Source organism: Pyrus communis, chromosome 15 (assembly GCF_041283825.1).
Source record: "Pyrus communis isolate YQ-2024b chromosome 15, ASM4128382v1, whole genome shotgun sequence".
NCBI classification, from domain to species: Eukaryota; Viridiplantae; Streptophyta; class Magnoliopsida; order Rosales; family Rosaceae; genus Pyrus; species Pyrus communis.
This window is the reverse complement of record NC_142579.1, coordinates 3,192,455-3,211,065: the sequence shown is the minus strand read 5'-3', so window position 1 is coordinate 3,211,065 and position 18,611 is coordinate 3,192,455. Positions and strand designations below refer to the sequence as shown.

Genomic DNA, 18,611 nt, shown 5'->3' with positions numbered 1-18,611 from the left:
TAGGGAGACCAATTTTTTAAACCAAATGATGTATCACCAATATGAAATAAATACATTAATCAACATTTAAGTAATAATTCAATTATCAATATCCACATCATTTAGTTTATAAAATTTGATTTAAAAATTTAGTCTCTCCAGAAGTAAGTGTGGCGTAAGTTTTTGCTTAGTTGAAGACAACATGGATGCTCTTTGTATAGCAAATTACGTTCCATCAGAAATATTTACTTTAAAGATGTAAAACTGAGGATGCAAATGACACTTCTACTGTTTGTTTTCTATTTTTTTCCTTTTTTCTATTTGTTTTCTTTTTCTTTTTATAAAAATGGTGACAACTAGTGGTAAGCCATGGTTATCCACCCATTTCGGAGGCCAGGAAGACTCACAGAGTTTCCATTAGAAAATTCTAAAATGTAAAAATATTTTGTTTTAGTGGAAATTTTTTTTCATCTTAAAGTTTAAAATGTCCCACTAAACACGTTAAACTTTTGATATGAAAAATGCTAGGGAGATAATATTTTTATGTCATATTAGTGCACAATTTGATGTGATAAGTGATGTGTACATGTCACGTTAATTAATAAATTTATCTGATTAAAAGTTAATGGTATATATCACTTAGCTTTTCCACTTCAAAAGGTACACTATTAGGATGTCATATTGTCTCTCTTGCGTTACTCTTCCACGTAAAACTATTTTTCGGGACTGAGCTGGTGCACTAGCAGCACTCCTGCGCGTAAAAGAAAGGAGAGGACCAACCAAGACATACATGCAGCCACGTAAACTGAACATGTGAGTCGACAAATATTTATCTGCGTTTTTTGTGGTTTTGTGGAATTCGTTGAGAAGTAGTTGATAAATTCCATTTTTGTTGCTGAAATGAAACCTTGATGATCTACACTTCATGTCTAGAACTCTTCAAGACTTTCTTTTAGTATATGTTTTGAGTCCTTGGAACTCCAAGTTTGGCCACTTACTCTAATTAACCCCATATCCATATGATGTTTCACATGTATGCATCCAGGTGCAGGTGCCAGAATTCTTAATAAGAACCTTGAGTTATGAATGCAAGAAGTCAACACGTGATGTGCCTAAGGATCAAGATAAATGATCCTAGTGAATGAAAACAATTTATATGGCACGCATTCGTGCTAATGAAACAAGAATACATAAATAAAAATCCACACAAATTCTTGTTGGCATTAGATATGTAGACACTACTGTTACAGAATCTGTGCCGTGTACGTCCCTTTTGAAGGGTATGCCTAAAACACAGATTAGAAATTAATGACTCGTTTGGAAGTGTTTTTAAAATGATTAAAATCGTTTTTAGATAAATAATTTTGAATTCCAAAAGCACTTAAAATGCTTTTTGTGAGAAGATTCAGTTATATGTATTTCTTATAATAAGCACTTCAAGTATTTTTTTCAAAATTCACTTATATTTACTAAAAATTGATTTAAAAATATTTTCATCTAAAACATTTTCAATTATTTCAAAAATATTTTCAAAGGGGCCTTAATTTTGAGCAAATAAGCTGTGTGTCAGTCTAAAAGAAAGGGGAGAGAGAGAGAGAGAGAGAGAGAGAGAGAGAGAGAGAGAGAGAGAGAGAGAGAGCTGATCGATTGGTGGTGTTGAAGGCGGATTCAGGGGTTGCCACGCCACTCCTAATTCCTAAGTCCTGTGTTGTTGTGGGACAGTTGGTGGTTATGCCTGCTAGGCGGGGCGGAGCAGGGGGCAGCATTCTTATGTACTTTGACTTTTGTCCCAAATAAATAAATAAAAGAATTGATTCTCTCGGGGAGAACAAAGTTGACTCTTCTTTGTTGTTCCCCTACTCCAACTTGGGTTTCGTTATTTCAATGGAATGAGTTTAAAATTTGAAATTTGTGTTTATTCACTATATAAATTTCAATTAAATTTGTTTATGGTGATAATAAGGTGGTAAGTAAAAATGTTTATGTACAACTTACATTACTATTTGATCTATAGTTATAACCTAAACCAAGCATCTAGTTACGGAATAAAGCTGGTAAAATGAACCCAACTCATTAACACGACTCAATTTGCTCGCAAAAAAAAAAATTCAAATAATGGGTGAAGACTTAATGGGGGCTAGTATTGGTGAACCTGTTAGCAACCCATTAGTTAACTGGTGGTTTCTTACAGTGGTGAAGCCACGATTTTTCGAGAGGAGGGGCAAACTTAAAAGAGTGCAAGGTTAAAGAAAAATGGCAACAACTAAATCTTTTTATATAGTAATGTATTCCATAATTAATCAATACAAACAAATTACAATTGTTGCCGGCGAGGTTTCATGTCATGAAAACGTCACATAATAGGTTCATTATTAATAAAAGCAAATACATCTCTCTCAACGTAAACAATCATACTATCACTCAACCATTGATCTCTTATTTTATTACGCAATGGTGGTTTCACAATCTTCATAGTATCGTTCCATTTTGAAGGAGGATTTAAGCATTATTTCTTATAGTATCGTTTCATTACGTAACTGTAAAATAGAAAGAAAAAAAAATCTTAGACTCTTAATCCTAGAGTCGACTATACTATAGTATGCATAATAACTAATCCAACCAACAATTCAATTAATCAGTACCAATAAGCATACAAATTATTTGATAAATAAAAATTCAATTCAACTAATCATATGAATAGAACTAATCAATTCAACTAATAATCAAGAATTCAATTTTTTTTCACCCTATAAAATAATTTCATAATTTCAAATCAATAATCTTAGAATCATATCAATAATCAATAACTACTAACCATATTAGTGCATTACTATATGATTCTATATCAATTAAACGAAATTCGTATTCAATAATTAATTAGGGTTAGGGATTATAAATTTAGGAAATAAAAAATTTACCTTTGATTGAAGGTTGGAAGCCGGCCGCTCAGACTTTAGTGGCTGAAGAATGGCTGGTGATGGCTGCAAAAAGCCAACGGGAATCAACCTTTCTAAATTTTCCGTTCCGTTGGGCGTTGGCTGCTGGGATTTTGGGGGCAAAGCTGCTCTCTCTTTATCTCTGAATAGTGAATGGGAGAGGTTGAAACAATACAGGGGGACACGAGGCTGAAGGAACTGAGCGAAGGAGGAACACGGCGTCATTTTATTTTTAAATTTTTAAATTTTTTTTACCAGGACCAAAACGACGTCATTTTGGCTTGGATGTTTTGAAAAGAAAAAAAAAGAGCCAAATATGTTGCTGCTGTTGCTGTGCGCAGCAAAAACAGAACATCGAAAACAGAGGGGCTACACCAGTCGGTTTTTCGGCGAGGGGAGGGTTGAACTTAGCTCTCAGTGGTGTTTCGGCGAAGGGAGTGGCGGCCGCCACTCCTCGCCCTCACGTGGCTTCGCCACTGGTTTCTTACCCAACAATCAATGGCAGTATGCCTTGATTCCATGTTTGATTATTAGCTAAATCAATGACAGTATGCCACTCGGTACTACAATATGGTAGTATTCTTTCTTACTAGGAAACAAGGGGTCTTAGATTCGAATTTCGTGGATGGCGAATTCGATACCAAATTAGGTTGATTATGTGGCTTAGTTGAACTCCATGCTCTCTTTAATGTAAAATGTATCGTTGTACTAAGTAAAAAAAAAAAAAAAAAAGGTGTGGCTCCTGTTTGGCTTAATTACGATTTTGAACTCTAATTCAATATATTGGGTTTTAGGATTTCTTCTCAGAGCTCCTCTTCATATTCTATTGGTGATTTTTCTTCAAATTCGAGCACTTTCCATCTGTTTATCCGGGGGACTATGTTCCAATAGTTCTAGTCGCGACTAATAAAGGCATATAAATTGATGCCAAAAAGCTCTCATTCACTCTCTTCCATCAACACAGCACAAGTCAGATTGGAGGTCATTTGATGTCATGCAGAATTCAGATCGGACGATTGAAGCATAAAATGGAGGCAACTTCTTATACCCTTCTCGTAATGTGAGCCGAACCTAAAATCTCCTCTTCCGTCAAGACCCGATACAGCTAGACTAATTAGTCATGTGCTAAGCTGGAACCTCCCAAAATAAGAGGACCACTGCACTAAAATGTATCAACCTAGTTTTACGCACTAAATAACAGACAGTTTCAATTATTCGAATCAAAGCCTATCCTTCCACAAGTACTTAGCAAACCATGTCTATAAAATTAAGCACTTGATTCGATTTAACCGAAAACAGATTATGCCAAATCTTGGTTCTAGAGTGCATAACACGAATACGAGTTATGAATCAAAATTACAGATGTTGCTTAGTAAAAAGCTATACAATATGTCCAAACCATGATTGATCGATGAGTAAATGTTACGAATCCAACATCCTAATCGGCTCTGGGTCTGAGTGAGTTTTTGCAGACACCGCTTATACTTTGTTTCTCAAATGCCAACCAAATATGCATGTCAGCAATCTAACTTCACGCAGCCGGAAACGAAATTACATACAGGTCACCAGAGATTCAAGGCTTCCATAACTTCAGTGTGCAGTCTTCGCTATATGTGGCGACAAGATTCCTGTGAGGATGGTGACTGATGCCAATTACCTCCTTTTCATGGACCTGCAAATCACAATAGAAAGCACTTCATAACTCTTTGGCATTCATTTATGCATTTTCGGTTATCAAAGGAGGATTGTGTAAACACAGAGATCGTTTAACATGCGCAGTTAGATCTCAGCAAACACAACCAACAGTGTAATCCCAGACGTCCACACATGCACACACCCACGGATGTGAATAGTGCAGGTTTCGGGACCAGAAATAGCTGGAATTAGAATGCGGCAAGAATTGCAATTACCGTACCACTCCTTTAAAACGAGCCATTCAGGGACCAAAACAGGCTTTGTCTTAAATTTGCCACATCTAGGATGAATACACATCCAGAAAGATGTCATCTGCATGCAGTATGCTTACAGGTATATATGGATGACAAGGGCCAAATAGTTATATCGGCCAGCACAAACAAAGATGTCATCAGATACCTCTATTAGTATTTTAAACAAGATGGGGCAGATATTTATCTAAGAGAACATACACAGGATTTCTCCTTCACACCTTATTTGTATAGGGTATGAAACTTAACCCATGTACATCTTCGAATATGGGGTTTCATGCCAAGCAGAAAGAATATAATAAGACACTTGCAATGCTGAGTGATCAGATCTCAATCAGTGAAGCAACCAAAACTGGTTAGAAATACTAGAAGATCCATGTCTCAATGAAGTTTGAAAAACACCAATTTAACTCAACCAAGGAAAAATCATCACTAGAACATTCAGTTGTCTTTTCAAAGTACTTTGTGAATTTAGAGCAATAGCCATGTTTAAACAAATACATAAATTCTCGTTTAATGTGATTCCAGATGTGCAACAAGTATTTGCATTCTAAGCCCTTGTTCTGCACCATCTCAATCTCCATTACCAAAATACAAACGTCAATTAACAAAATTGTCAATAATTGTTGTGATTCCAGATATGCGTCAGGTATATCATTCTAAAGTTAATTCAGTACTTTGTTCGGAAAAAAAAAAAAATTTCATTACCAACTCAATCTTTATCAACAAAATACATACCTTCATTAGATGCTCTAGTTTACCAGATTGGTGACTGAAACAGTACATATTCCTGCAAACAGATGAAACATTGGTAAGCACCCTGCATGCTGATGATCACAAGAACAAAGCAGGTAGCACAGTCTTTGTAGTTTCCAACTGGCAAGTACCCGTTGGAGGAAAAAAAATAACACAAACGGCTCTGACTCTAGAGAAGGAGAAGCCCAAATTATCTCTTAGATTCTAATTTTGGAATTCTAATGTTGGAAAAGCAAAACTTCGTCTATCCAATGATGCTAAGAAAACAAATAGTTCTCTAGAAGACGAGGATAAACACCGCAAAGTGTATAAGACATCTTTTGAATTTGGCAAGATTTCATACATAACAGACACAAAAACAAGCATATTAAGAATGTATATTAACATAAACAAATGTAATATGAGCACGATGAAAATTTGACAAAAGTTTATCTGGAATACCTGTCTTCACCAACACAGTAAATCCATTCCCCTTTAGGTGACACACAAGCTGACAAAAAATCTCCACCTTCCTTTTTACCAGATGAAAAGCTCTTCACAACCTAAGCCAAAATAATCAGACAGTCTCAGTAATAATAAATTCATTTGCACTTAACAACAAAACAAAATATTTTGGCTTTAAAACATGAAATTTTCAAAAACAAACTTTAAAAAATGTTAAACCAATCATCACTGCCTGCCAAATACATTGTGACACGTTGAACAAGAGTGAAAAAAATATATACCTGCCCTTGAAGTGTCATGACATAAATGGATGACGTCTTATTACATACAATGATGTGATCTGTATTTTTTGGGTAAAGATGAACAGAATTCACAGAAGCATCACCTCCCTAACAGTTCAAACAAAAAAACCACATATTAGATGCAAAAACAATAAAAGAAAAGGCAGAAGTTCAAAGGAAATGTAGCTAGGTTCCTCTAGCTCATGATATATAAAATATTAAAACAATAAACAGGAATACCCTTAAAGGAGGAGGTGGCTTGAATGTCTGCAGACAGTCTGTAGTCTTCAAATCCCAGACCTAAAAAAAAAAAACATATTTATGCCCCAGAAAATGGAAAGGTGTTGCGCAACAACAGCGTCTACGAGATACAAATACATATCGCAAGAAACTTACCTTGACCGTACAATCGCTAGATGCAGTAATTACACGAGCTCCATCACTTGTAAAGATTGCATCATTTACATAAGATGAATGTCCACGAAATTCTTTCAACGCCTTCCCAGATTTTAGGCCATGGATTCTACATCAGTCATAAACAGTCACCTTTAAAAATATAGCAATGAATATAAATATAATTATATATGAACGAAAAGAGGAGATGCGCGTGGCGGCCAATAATGCACTTTTTGACATTAAATCATAGTAACCAAAACATAAAAGTGAAAAACAAGGAGATGCATGTGACAATGCGTGATGCATAACTGTTACAAAACTAATACAATTCAACGGATGTATTAAAAATGAAAACATAGGAACAGTCAAAACTCAATGTTGAAACAATATTAGTGATAGAGTAAACGTTGACATGTAAAGTAATAACTAATGTACCAATCTAGGAAACATATGCAACAAGAGATGTGAAAAAATACTTTGCAGTGCTGTCAAATGATGTACTAAGTAACTGGCTTCCATCACGAGAGAAGGAAACACTGGTGACACCCTTTGAATGTGCACGTTCAAGACGGCGCAAGCACTGCCCAGTCCTAATACGCCAAACCTGTAAGAAGAATTTAGACAAATTAAGTTCAGTAACAAATTCAATAAAACTGTATAACATATCAAAACTGAATTAAGTCAACAAATGCAAAGTAGCAAAATGGATAGGAACCAAAAAAGTTAAATAACATTCTGCAAACTATCTTCTAGCTTCAAGATAAGACGCCAAATCATAATTACTATACTAGGGCCTTATCTTGGACCAGAAAAAGGAAGCATACTCAGAAATCTCAACAAACACAGCTTGAGTTATGTTCATATCATAGACAAAAAAATTTGACCAGAGGCAACCACACACAAATATAATCACAAAACAAACAGAACATTTGCGTGAAATGGGATATACACTCCAAAAACACCCATACAAAAATGTAATAACACGAAATAAAATAGAAATTTAAATACAATGAGCAATACCATGTATAGAACACCCATGTGAAACAATTAGCAACATGTGATCATAACATGAGATGAATCAAGTAAACAAAAGTTTGGCGGTCAATCTATCTTTCCTAGCAACAAAATCATAATGCACTTTAACCTACAGCTTGGGAGATATACTAATAGAACTATAATCAGAACCAGAATCCAACATTAAAAACTCCATTCGTCACTCATTACAATTTCTGGAACACCTAAGTGTCGTATTCATACCAACTTTATCCACTGACATGTAAGAAAATTAGGGTACACAGTAATGAATGCTTACAAAGCAGTGGGAGAATCATATGGACTCTCTGAAAGAGAAGTAACTACATAAAACTAACATCAATTTTATAATAATAGGGCAGCCATCCCCATAGTCAGATGGCAACATTTGCTCAGATTAGTACTAGAGGGAGACTGGTTTGGACTGAATAGTATTTGAAGACAGGTGTGGGAGTAAATTTGAAGGACTCTAATTAATTGAGGATACATGTGGTCATATGATGGTTTCTAATGGGAAATTAAAACAAAAATTTAAGAAAAATGTATGGAGAATTTAACTTCTAGAAGAAAAAACAAGAACCAAACTGTTCCATCCAAGAAAAATGAGCATAATTTACTTTGATCTTTCCATCTTGTGACCCAGATGCAAGCATCTCTGAATCTCGGCTAAATTCAACACAGAGGACAGCATCCTCGTGCATCATGAAACTTTCCTGCAATATTGACAGCACATCAGAAAATGCAGAAGGCAGGTTGCAAAAAAAAAAAACAACTGAGCGACCGTCCGTGTGTGTAGGGGCACATGTGTGTGTATAAGGACATGACAAGCAGGCCAGAGCCCAAGTTGCATTCATCGAGAACCCTTGAGAGGGTGAAAAATACAACATTATCCCGACTTCCAATGGCATGTTTCTTGCTCAGAACCAATGATATCAAGGTCATAATGGTACAACTTTACAATTAATTAACCTTACACTTGCAATGAAAATATATACTTATATTATATATCTATGCATGTATTATTGTTGTAGAATGCACAAGACTTTGGAAAGAAAATAAATGCTCACATCAGCCTGGTACTGAAGATCCTTCTTGAGTTTCCCGCTTAAGTAATCCCACACCTGGAAGTGACACAAACATTGGAAAAAGAACGCACTCAAATCACACCAAATAATTCCATATTAACAAAAGCATCATAATCATATATACCTCAATAAATCCATCAACCGAGCAAGAGACAAGAAACTGCCCATCTGGTGAGAACCGGGCACATTCTGCATGACTTTTTGTCCCAAACTGCAGCAAAACACCGCCAAAAACAGATTAGAAGTTCAGAAAGAAATTGTTACAAATAATCAAGCCACTAATTAATATAAATCGATAAGATCTTTCTAATCTATTTAAATTTCTTCATAGGCTGATGCATGGATAAAAGAACTACCATCAAATATTGATGTTACTGTAGTCTAAGTTCCTAAAACCTTATTTAAAATGAAGTTCAGTATCCAGCATTAATAGCCCTTAACACTAAACCAATAAAGGATACTGAACAATGTATCAAAATGATATATAGCTACAATGCTACATGTAAATTCCCTGCCTTTATTGTGTGTGAAAGAGTTGTTGGATACAAGTCATCCACATCTTGTTTCATAGCAGCTGTTCCCCGAAATAAGTCAAACTGTGTTCCTGGGGGAAGCAATCCTGAAAGAGAAAAAAAAAAAGTAACCACATAAGTGACCATTCCTGTTAATAAAAATAAATCTGATTAGAATATATATTGATAGAGAAAAAAACCTATACGAAGTGAACCAGAAGTCCACTTCTTTTAATAAGAGACTGTTAACTTAGGCCTCATTTGCTCGGCAGTAAGCAAGGCCTGGAATAGGAATTTGTTTCCTTTCCATCAAAATTGGATGTTTATTTAGCTTGGAATGAAAATAGAGTTAAGGAACAGACTGAACTCAACTACATTGACTAGGTGGAATTGAAACAGGTGGAAGGCTGGAATTTCTATTACGTACTTCTAATGGGATGCAAATTTGAGAAAAGTACCCTCCCACAACTGTCTTCTCTACCATTTTGTGCCCTTGCATATTAAACCTATTTTTTCTTTAATCTACATACTTCGTGAAACTCTTCTGTGAACATGTGCAATTCTCACTTGTAGCAAATATGTTGCAAAAAAGATCATTTATCAATTTATCACCAGCAAGCCATGCTAACATATATTGGGCTCAAACCCAGGATAGATTCTTTGATAGTCTCCTTTACTGGTGGTGGAGGTGAACTCCACCATGTCAATAGGAGCAATCATGTTCATCTTCTTTATTTTCTTCTCGATTCTGGTCCTCGTTTTATACCAAACATAATATTACATATATATAAATTGGTCTTTTATATAAAGACGTATTAATTTCTTACATGCAGAAGTAGTTGGACATCTCAATCATCATGACAGCAGTTTTGATACTGATGTTGAAAGATTCTTTTTAAGTTTTGAAAATTAGTAAGTCGTAAAACAAAAAAGTGTAAAATTGGAAATATGTTAGTCCTTCAGCCTATTCCTATTTACAATTCGTAACATATATGCCAAATGGTGGAATGAAACGATCATAGCCATTCCGTCCTTGAAATTGTATGCAAATTCTATTCCTTTTCTAACATTCCAATCAAACGAACGCGGCCTCACAGTTATAAAGATAAAGGGCAATTACATGTACAGTGAAAAGCAGTCCATCAATCACTTCAACAAGAGGAAGTGTCATTCAAAAGTACAGAAAGGGTAACATTCATTTTTTGCTTACTCTGCATTTAATAAAATTTGTTTCCTCTCAAGGAAAAGAAAAACAGATGGAATCCACATATATAGCACATGAATCTTTCATCTCAATGCATATGTGAACCATCAAGATGAAGAATTATTAAGGAGGGACAAGGTATGGCAAGACGCCGAAGCTAAATTAACAACAAAAATCTCTGTATCCTCACCTAACATGTACGGAGAAAACTTCTTGCGGATAAATAAAACTTGATTTCAGTGGCACTAAAATTCACAATGCATAAAAGTGAATATAGATTTTATAGCCATGAAGGGTATCTATAAGAAATACAAAGTACTCTCATCTATGACAGGATGGAAATAGAAGGGAGGGAGGGAGAAAAGAGTAAAGCAGAAATGAATTTTAAGCAACATATCCACTAGAGGATTTTCTTTAAAGCTCTTCCACGGGAGGATAATTTTCAAAGAGAACCTCATACCAAATAATCAACAAAACAAAATAACAGATGCAAAAGTTCACCTTGGTGCTGCTGCCACTTCAGAGCCTGACCAATTAGAGCTGTTAATCTTGATGGTGGCACCACACTAACTTCTGCAGCAAGTGCTGAGAAATTCAAAAGAAAATAAAACTCGTCAAAGACCACAAACTTCAAAGAATAAACTTCAACAACTACAATGATTTTTTCATTTGCTATCTACATTTTTTGTCAGATTTCAATGTCAGACACCTCTGACTGTATTTCACATTTAAACTCTCCATATCCAAGGCCTGGTCTAAATCCATAAACAGGAACAATGAAAACAAATTAAAGGAAATGCTAAACAGAAAATTTAGTAATAACAGATCTTTGCTTTTCTTAACGCATTATGACATTGTATGACCATACGAGTATATTTCAGTCCCTAGAAGTCTTCAGGCGGCAAGCATATCAGATTTTTTCTCCCCAAACTATGAATTGAACCGTTATCTGAAGATTGAAGTGAATCCAAATTGTGCAAGGTTTTTTTCTTACGTTTTTTATGTTCCTTCAGTGATTTTTCAGTGACAAATTTTATCTCTAATCATAGAGGAGAGATACCTGATGTATTCATTGAGATTAAAAACCTAATGGAAATATTTAAAGTTCACTTATAGAAGGGAGATGGAGTGAAACCTTGAGCAATTTGAGCACGCCGTTTTTCTTTTGTTGACTCTTGATAAGCCTGTTATAGACAACATAACCTTTAAGTTTCTAATAGAGCACCATGCTGATTGAAATGAAAGCACAACATACTCCAAGACAGTGGAATGAGCTAACAGCAAAAGATTCAGGTGCACTATTTAGTTAACCTTCAATCTAATTTGATGGCATTACAGAGAAAAGACAAAAATTAAGACCAGACCAATATCATTTTCTTTCTTTCTTTTTTCCTCGAGCTGAATAAATATAATGCATCATTAGTTCTGGAGTGCAGGCTGTTGATTGGGACCTTCAGGTGTTTGTGATATTAAGGTTTTTGGGACATTCAAGTGTCTGGGAACCTTCAACTGACTAGCATGTTTTTGGCAGGACTTCATTGCACATATTCTCATTGTAGATAGCAATAAAGAAATAAAGGTTGAAATTCTTTCTTATTATGACCAATAATTCAATAACTAGTGAGTCAAATAATTATTTGAAAGCTATTTCATACCTCATTTGGATCAAAATAGGTTCTGACAAGGAGATGCTCAAGTCGCAAGAATCTTTCAGGTTGTTCTTGCTTCACTACACCCATTACCTGAGTCTGTCTTAAGATAGCACGAGCAGTATCCAATTCTCGAAGTTCAATCATTTCGAGTACAATCTACACAACACATAACAAATGAAAATCATAACATGGACAGAAGAAACATAGAAAAAATTACTCCACTGTCAATCCATTCAAGTAGGCTTTCAGGGAAGTAGAGCCAACTAAACCTGGCAGAGGTACACAGCGATCATACTAACATTTAGGGCCAAACAAAGACATAACTCCGCAATCCAAATTAACACAAACTGAAAAATCCATATCCAAGACATACAACGACAGCAGAAAAAAATGGGAAAAAAGTATCCAACCCCACCACACAAACTTTGGTTTATAGACAATGATCTGATTTGCCTTAATGTCATCCATTTTCACGAGAGTGAATCTGATCAAAACCAACAGACTTAGGCGCTACCATTCCTAAGAGTATTAGAAATTTTAATATGATTGAGCCTTCTTACATCAGTACTAGTTTGATCCATTCTGTCAAAGGTTCTAGGGATTAGAAGTTGACAATGTTATTTGTGCATTTAGACAATGGCTAGGTGTGGTGTGTTCCTATGCGTGCACTTGTTTTTGTTGGGACATTATTCATATTCAATATTTCAAAATAAACAGAATATGTTTGTTTCCACCTTACAATATCAGTACAACTCTATTGCTGACTTCAGAATACCTTATACTACTTTCTCCTCTCAAATGAGTCTTAACGAGTTCCTCAGCTCAAATATGCCTTTATACATGAGATGGGCCACTCGAAAAACCTTCATATATCAGATATATGCTTTTGTGTTCTACAACTAAATCAAATGTGCATTATTGCTTCTGTCCTACACTTTACACCTTTGATCACTAAATCCCGGTAGCCATATCATGCATCCTAGCAGGAGAAATTCTCTCATATAATATTGGCATAATGTAAATTGGAAGTTATATACGCGCACACAAAAAGGACTAGCCCTGTAAGAATCATATTCAATACAGCTAACACCAATCTTGAGCATTATAAATCACGACAGTGAGCTTATAAGTTGAAGAATATGCAAAACAAGTAACATTGTTCATACATCACAGCAGCTAGAGTTGAACGGTAGTGTAAACATGTCGGAAAGTGAAAGGACTAATACCAGGCTTGCAACATACATATTCAAAGGTAAGTATTGTTACAAACCTGCTCGTACAAATCCTCCAATTTATTCCTGGGAAGCTTAAGTTGAGCCACTTGAGGCAAAATTGCATCCCACCTTCCACTATTTATGTCAGAAACAAATGTCTCAACGCTGTCAACAGTGTTCAAAGATACCTGGCACTCACTCTGCAACGTTTGAAACGTTTGGTGCAAAGAATTCTCTTTGCAAAATTGAAGCACAATCTTGATGACACTGAAAAGAGAGAAAAATAAAACAGATTAACAACATCGAATTTTCTAGTACACTCAAACAGTACAACGTTGTACTCTCACTATATCTTTAGCAAACAAGTCAATACCCCTGTTACCGAAAGCCAACATATTCGACAACATCCGAGAACTTCCCAGGCATTGTTTGTCTTTGAACGAACAGAATCCAATGATTATCAAAAAAAAAAAAAGCAAACATAACCCAGTTAAACCTAACTTAACCCTACTCTGCTCCCCCAGTTGTCTGCCAGAAAACAACACAAGAACTTAAATATTGAACCCTAGAAAAACATAAACATAGGATTTATGTGTGTGCAATACAACGTTAAAGAGGAAAAACAAAAAGACATACTCTCGAGCTTCGATTTCTAAGGTAGACATTGTGCCGACGAAGTTTCAGTGGGAAGGAAACAGAGAGAGAGAGAGAGAGAGAGAGAGAGAGAGAGAGAGGAAGACTAGGGTTTGCAGCGACGTCTAGGAAGAAGAAGAAGAAAGAGAAAGTTTGGGCGGGTGAGGGCTGCGGCTTCAAGGAGGCGGAGGGAAGGGGAGGGAGCGGAGTGGCTGTGTTTTTCTATTTTTTTTTTGTTCGGAAGGGGTTTGGGTTTGTGTTTAGAGCAGTTCCAGCGTTGGCTGGTGCTCGGGGGAAGGGCTGGTGAACAGGGCCGTAGATCCCGAGTGAGAGAGTCCATCGTGTGGCAGCCCGAGGGACAGGTCCGGTTCAAGAGAGGGGCCTGGCATGAGTTGTCAGCCCGAGAGTCCGAGGGTTTATGACGCACAGCTGACGTCAGCCATTTTTTTTATTTTTTTCTGTCAGGTGCGTGGCCCTCAAGCGCACGAATGGGAGCGTGGGCCGACAGGATTTCAAGAATTGGGGTCCGCGACCTATTGAAAAATGTTACCGTTGGGAAGCCGCGTGGCTTCCCATGGTCTGTTCGATCTCAACAGCAAAACATTTTGAACCATCTGATTTGCAATGGTAATAAAAATAAAAAATACCTTATTTAATATCAACCGTTGGATCTGAGATCAACGGTTGATATTATTAGCCTTTATAAATAAATAATAAATAAAAAATAGTTTTAAAAATTAGAAATGTTACAGTTGTGACACGTGGCACAATCTGGAGTGTTGGAATTCAATTTTTTTTAAATCCAACGGTAGAGATTAATTAGTTGAATAAAAAATTTTAAAAAATTGTAAAAAATCCAAAAAAAAAAATTGTTTTTACTTTTCTATAAATACCTTCTCATTATCATCTACCTTACACATAAAAAAATTGAAATTTTTTTTAAAAAAAATCTTATCAGAAATCCATCACCAATAATTATCTTTTTCGGATTACGACATGTGGCGCAACGAGAACAACTAAAAAAATATGTCGGTCCAAAATTACAAATAAAATTATTTTGTATTATTTTATAAATTTTCGGATAATGACACGTGGCGCAACGAGAACGATTAAAATTCCAATCCGAAATTACAAATAAAATTATTTTGTATTATTTTATAAATACAAAAAATATTAATATTTTATTGTCTATTGCCTATTGCCAGGACTATTGAAGTGCAACGGTGGAGATGCAAAAGACAGTTACTGTTCATCGGGTGAATATCATAGTGTATTGCCTGGGGGGAGGGTTCCTACGCTGGAACTGCTTTTAGGCCCCAAATTACTTTGGTCACTAATAGAGGTGGGCAAACGGGTCTTGGACTCGCGGATCAGGGCGGATCTATGCAGTTCACAATGGGTACGGGACGGGTCCAGGGCAAGGTGAGTCTAGGTAAATATCGAGGTGGGGCGGTTCTAGAAATTGGAGAAAACGAGCCCTTGACTCGAACCGTTGATTTCCTACCTTGATTAAATCTCTACCATCTATCATCCTTTCTCTATTATTCTTGTTTGAGTTGTCTCGTCCCTAGACTCCCAACTTCGTGTTCTCAGACCCAATTCACTCAACTCTTCCCTCTCTAGAATTCGAGCCTTGACCTTGAGGTCTCTATCCCGACTCCAACGCCACATATGTTCTCCTCAACGCAACCACCACCATCTGCTCTCCTTAACCCTGACATACTCTTTTGTAAGGCCAAACAACAATAGACACCTAATTACAAGAATCTCGAATATACAATTAAATATTAACTAAAGGTTTGTTTGAAAGTGCTTTTAAGATGACTGAAAGTTTTTAGAGAAAATGTTTTTAAATTTTAAAAGCATTTGAAGTGTTTCCTATAAGAAGCACTAGTTCAAGTGCTTTTCTAGGTTTACTTGCATTTTTACTAAGAATTGGTTCCAAAAATATTTTCGCCAAAAGCGTTTTCAGTCATTTTAAAAACACTTCCTAATGAACCCTAAATATACAAGTAAATACTATGTGTGTACATTTAGTTAGTATTTATTGTATATTTGAGACTCCTATAAGATAAATGCTAAGGAGATTCTTTCAAAAGTGGGGATGTTCATAGATTCTCTACCACCTCATGTTTTTTACACAATATTTTATAATGTTGGCATAAGAAATGAAGTTAAACTGTGAGGTGATAGAGAGTCCATGAAAAGTCCCTGTTTGAGAGAGTCTCCCTAGCAATTCTCTTCCTATAATTAGGTGTCTCATGTCTTCCGTAAAAATAAACATGAGAAGTTATTCAGTGTAATGGAACAAATAAATGACTAAATATGAAAAGAAGTAACAAATTAAACAGTACCTAAATTGTACCTGAGTTTGTGTTTCCATGGTTTGTTCAGCCTGAGACAGCCTTCATCTTCATGTACCTCTCAATCAGCTCTTGCATGCTTCTACCATAATATATAACAGAGCAAGTTCAATCAGAATTAATCTAAAAGCTATATTTCTTTAAATTAATACAATATTCAAAGAGTTAATAATTATATAACACGTAGGTCTACTGATTGTAAATTTTATTTCTATTGTACAGCACACGACTTAATTATATGGTAACTGAAATTATAGCAAGAAAACTATAGATTATTATTATTGTTATTATTAAGTAGAGAGAGCTAGAGACCTTTTGGTGGCTAGTTCATAGAGCTTTCCATGGGAGGAGAAAATGAAGACTCCAATCTCAGCATCACACAGCATAGACATCTAAGGAGCTTTTCATTGTGTTTCCATGGCTAGTTTAAAGAGCTTTCCATAAGAGGAAAGATGAAAACTCATGAAGAAGGCTAAGAAGCTGTCTGTGCTGTGTGATGTTGAAGAAGGTCTCTAGCTCCTTTACATTATTATTATTAATTTTCTGCAAGCGATATCATCCGATTGATCAATCGATATAAGTTTTAACTGGTTTAGAAATTTCGTGGCTGTTTTAATTTCCTCTGCAGACAACCTTCCACTAGTTTAAACTAGCTTCGAGGTTGTTGCAATCCTCCTCTTTCGTAACTTAGAACTCATCAGCTTCCTGCCTTTTATACCCTCCCATGGATTCTAATCTAGAGAGGGATTCCAGTCATATCTCAACCCATGATTAAGAATAAGGGAATTTTAACGAAAAGTTTTTGGTACTGTTTACTTTAACGAAAAATCACATTTTTACACTAAAAAATTAATCTTGGTACTATTCACTTTACCTTTTATTTTATTCTTATATTTAAAACTCAAAGTTTTGAAATTATTTTCATTAGTTTTGCTTAAAATAATGTCGCCTACTTTTACAAATCACTGAGCTTTGTTTAACATTTAATTAATTTAACCTCCAACAAAATCAGCTCTCTTTATTCTCTCATACTCTCTATCTCCAACAGAATTCCAGTCCCACCATTTCACAAAGTTAGTTACATTACCCCACATTGTCTATCAATGGTGAATTTAGTCATTTTCAAATTGTCAAAAAGACGGGTCAAATGCTCACTTTTAACAACACTGATATTGTCTCCACTTTGTTATTATCATTTGCATAGTCCGACAAATGTGATGTTTTATCACAAAAGATCTCAGCACTAGTTGGAGCGAGGTTAAAATATTTAAACTTTTTTTCCTCCTCATTTTGCTGATGTGGTATATTTCAATAGTCATTACATTATAATATATATAGTATGTGAATCCAACACAAACTAATTAAGATGTGAAGCGTAAATTAATCAAGTCTCTTGTTGCTTACATCTATTAGATCACGTTAATTGACAATTGCATCTTTGATTACAAAAGTAAAACTGATTATTCCTACATTAATTAGTGTGTTCACTAGCTAGATGAATCCATTAAGAATTCCGTTACCTCTTAGAGTTAGGTTAGAATTACTTATTCTCGTTTTTTTTTTTTTTTAGTAAATCAAGTAATTTTATTTGTACTATAAATTACTCACTTTTATAAAATATGTCAGTACAAAATCATCCAATTCTCTAAATTCTTGAATCACTCTCTATTAAAATGGTTGAACCTTAGAATTACAGACCGGAAAACTCTATACTCGAAATATTGTGGACCATTCCACACCGATATATTGTGAATAATCCCTTGACCATTTTGTTTTCTCCATTAACCTTTTTCGTGAAGAAAAAAACTCCGTCAGCGTTTCCCCACTGTCTCCTTAAAACTTTATTTTTTTAATTTCAAAGAACTAAGTTATTTATTATTTTTCTTCATCTTTAGCTTAGAAGCCAAGAATATTGTCAAATCCCAGACGTTCAATACAATTCAGTAAAAAGATTTTTCTTTGACTTATGCGATCAGATAAGCTCCATAAAGTCGCGTATATTGCCGCCGCGTGGATGCATACTTCTTTTGCAGTGTAAAGCTTGATTCCAAAAACCCTTTTGCTAACACGCTCACCCGACCACTTATTAGGTTTCAAAAGTCCAAAAGTTAAAGTATAATTAGACTAAATAAAAAATGCCACTCTGCAGAAACAGTTTCTTTTTAATTTTCCAAATAA

The 18,611-nt window shown here is 35.3% G+C and overlaps 1 protein-coding gene across 1 annotated transcript; it reads right to left on the bottom strand.

The window, feature by feature from the left end:
• Positions 1 to 4,160: 4,160 nt before the first annotated feature.
• LOC137709931 (suppressor of mec-8 and unc-52 protein homolog 1) lies at positions 4,161 to 14,408 on the bottom strand. Its single transcript, XM_068448915.2, has 16 exons — positions 14,074 to 14,408; positions 13,494 to 13,704; positions 12,227 to 12,379; positions 11,707 to 11,755; positions 11,073 to 11,156; positions 9,371 to 9,474; positions 8,980 to 9,066; positions 8,838 to 8,891; positions 8,388 to 8,483; positions 7,215 to 7,342; positions 6,739 to 6,865; positions 6,583 to 6,642; positions 6,343 to 6,450; positions 6,059 to 6,159; positions 5,600 to 5,651; positions 4,161 to 4,587 (listed from the first exon to the last, which is right to left on the bottom strand). The coding sequence occupies exons 1-16, from the start codon at positions 14,100 to 14,102 to the stop codon at positions 4,489 to 4,491; spliced, it is 1,542 nt and encodes a 513-aa protein (XP_068305016.2). The 5' UTR covers positions 14,103 to 14,408; the 3' UTR covers positions 4,161 to 4,488.
• Between the last annotated feature and the right edge of the window lie 4,203 nt (positions 14,409 to 18,611).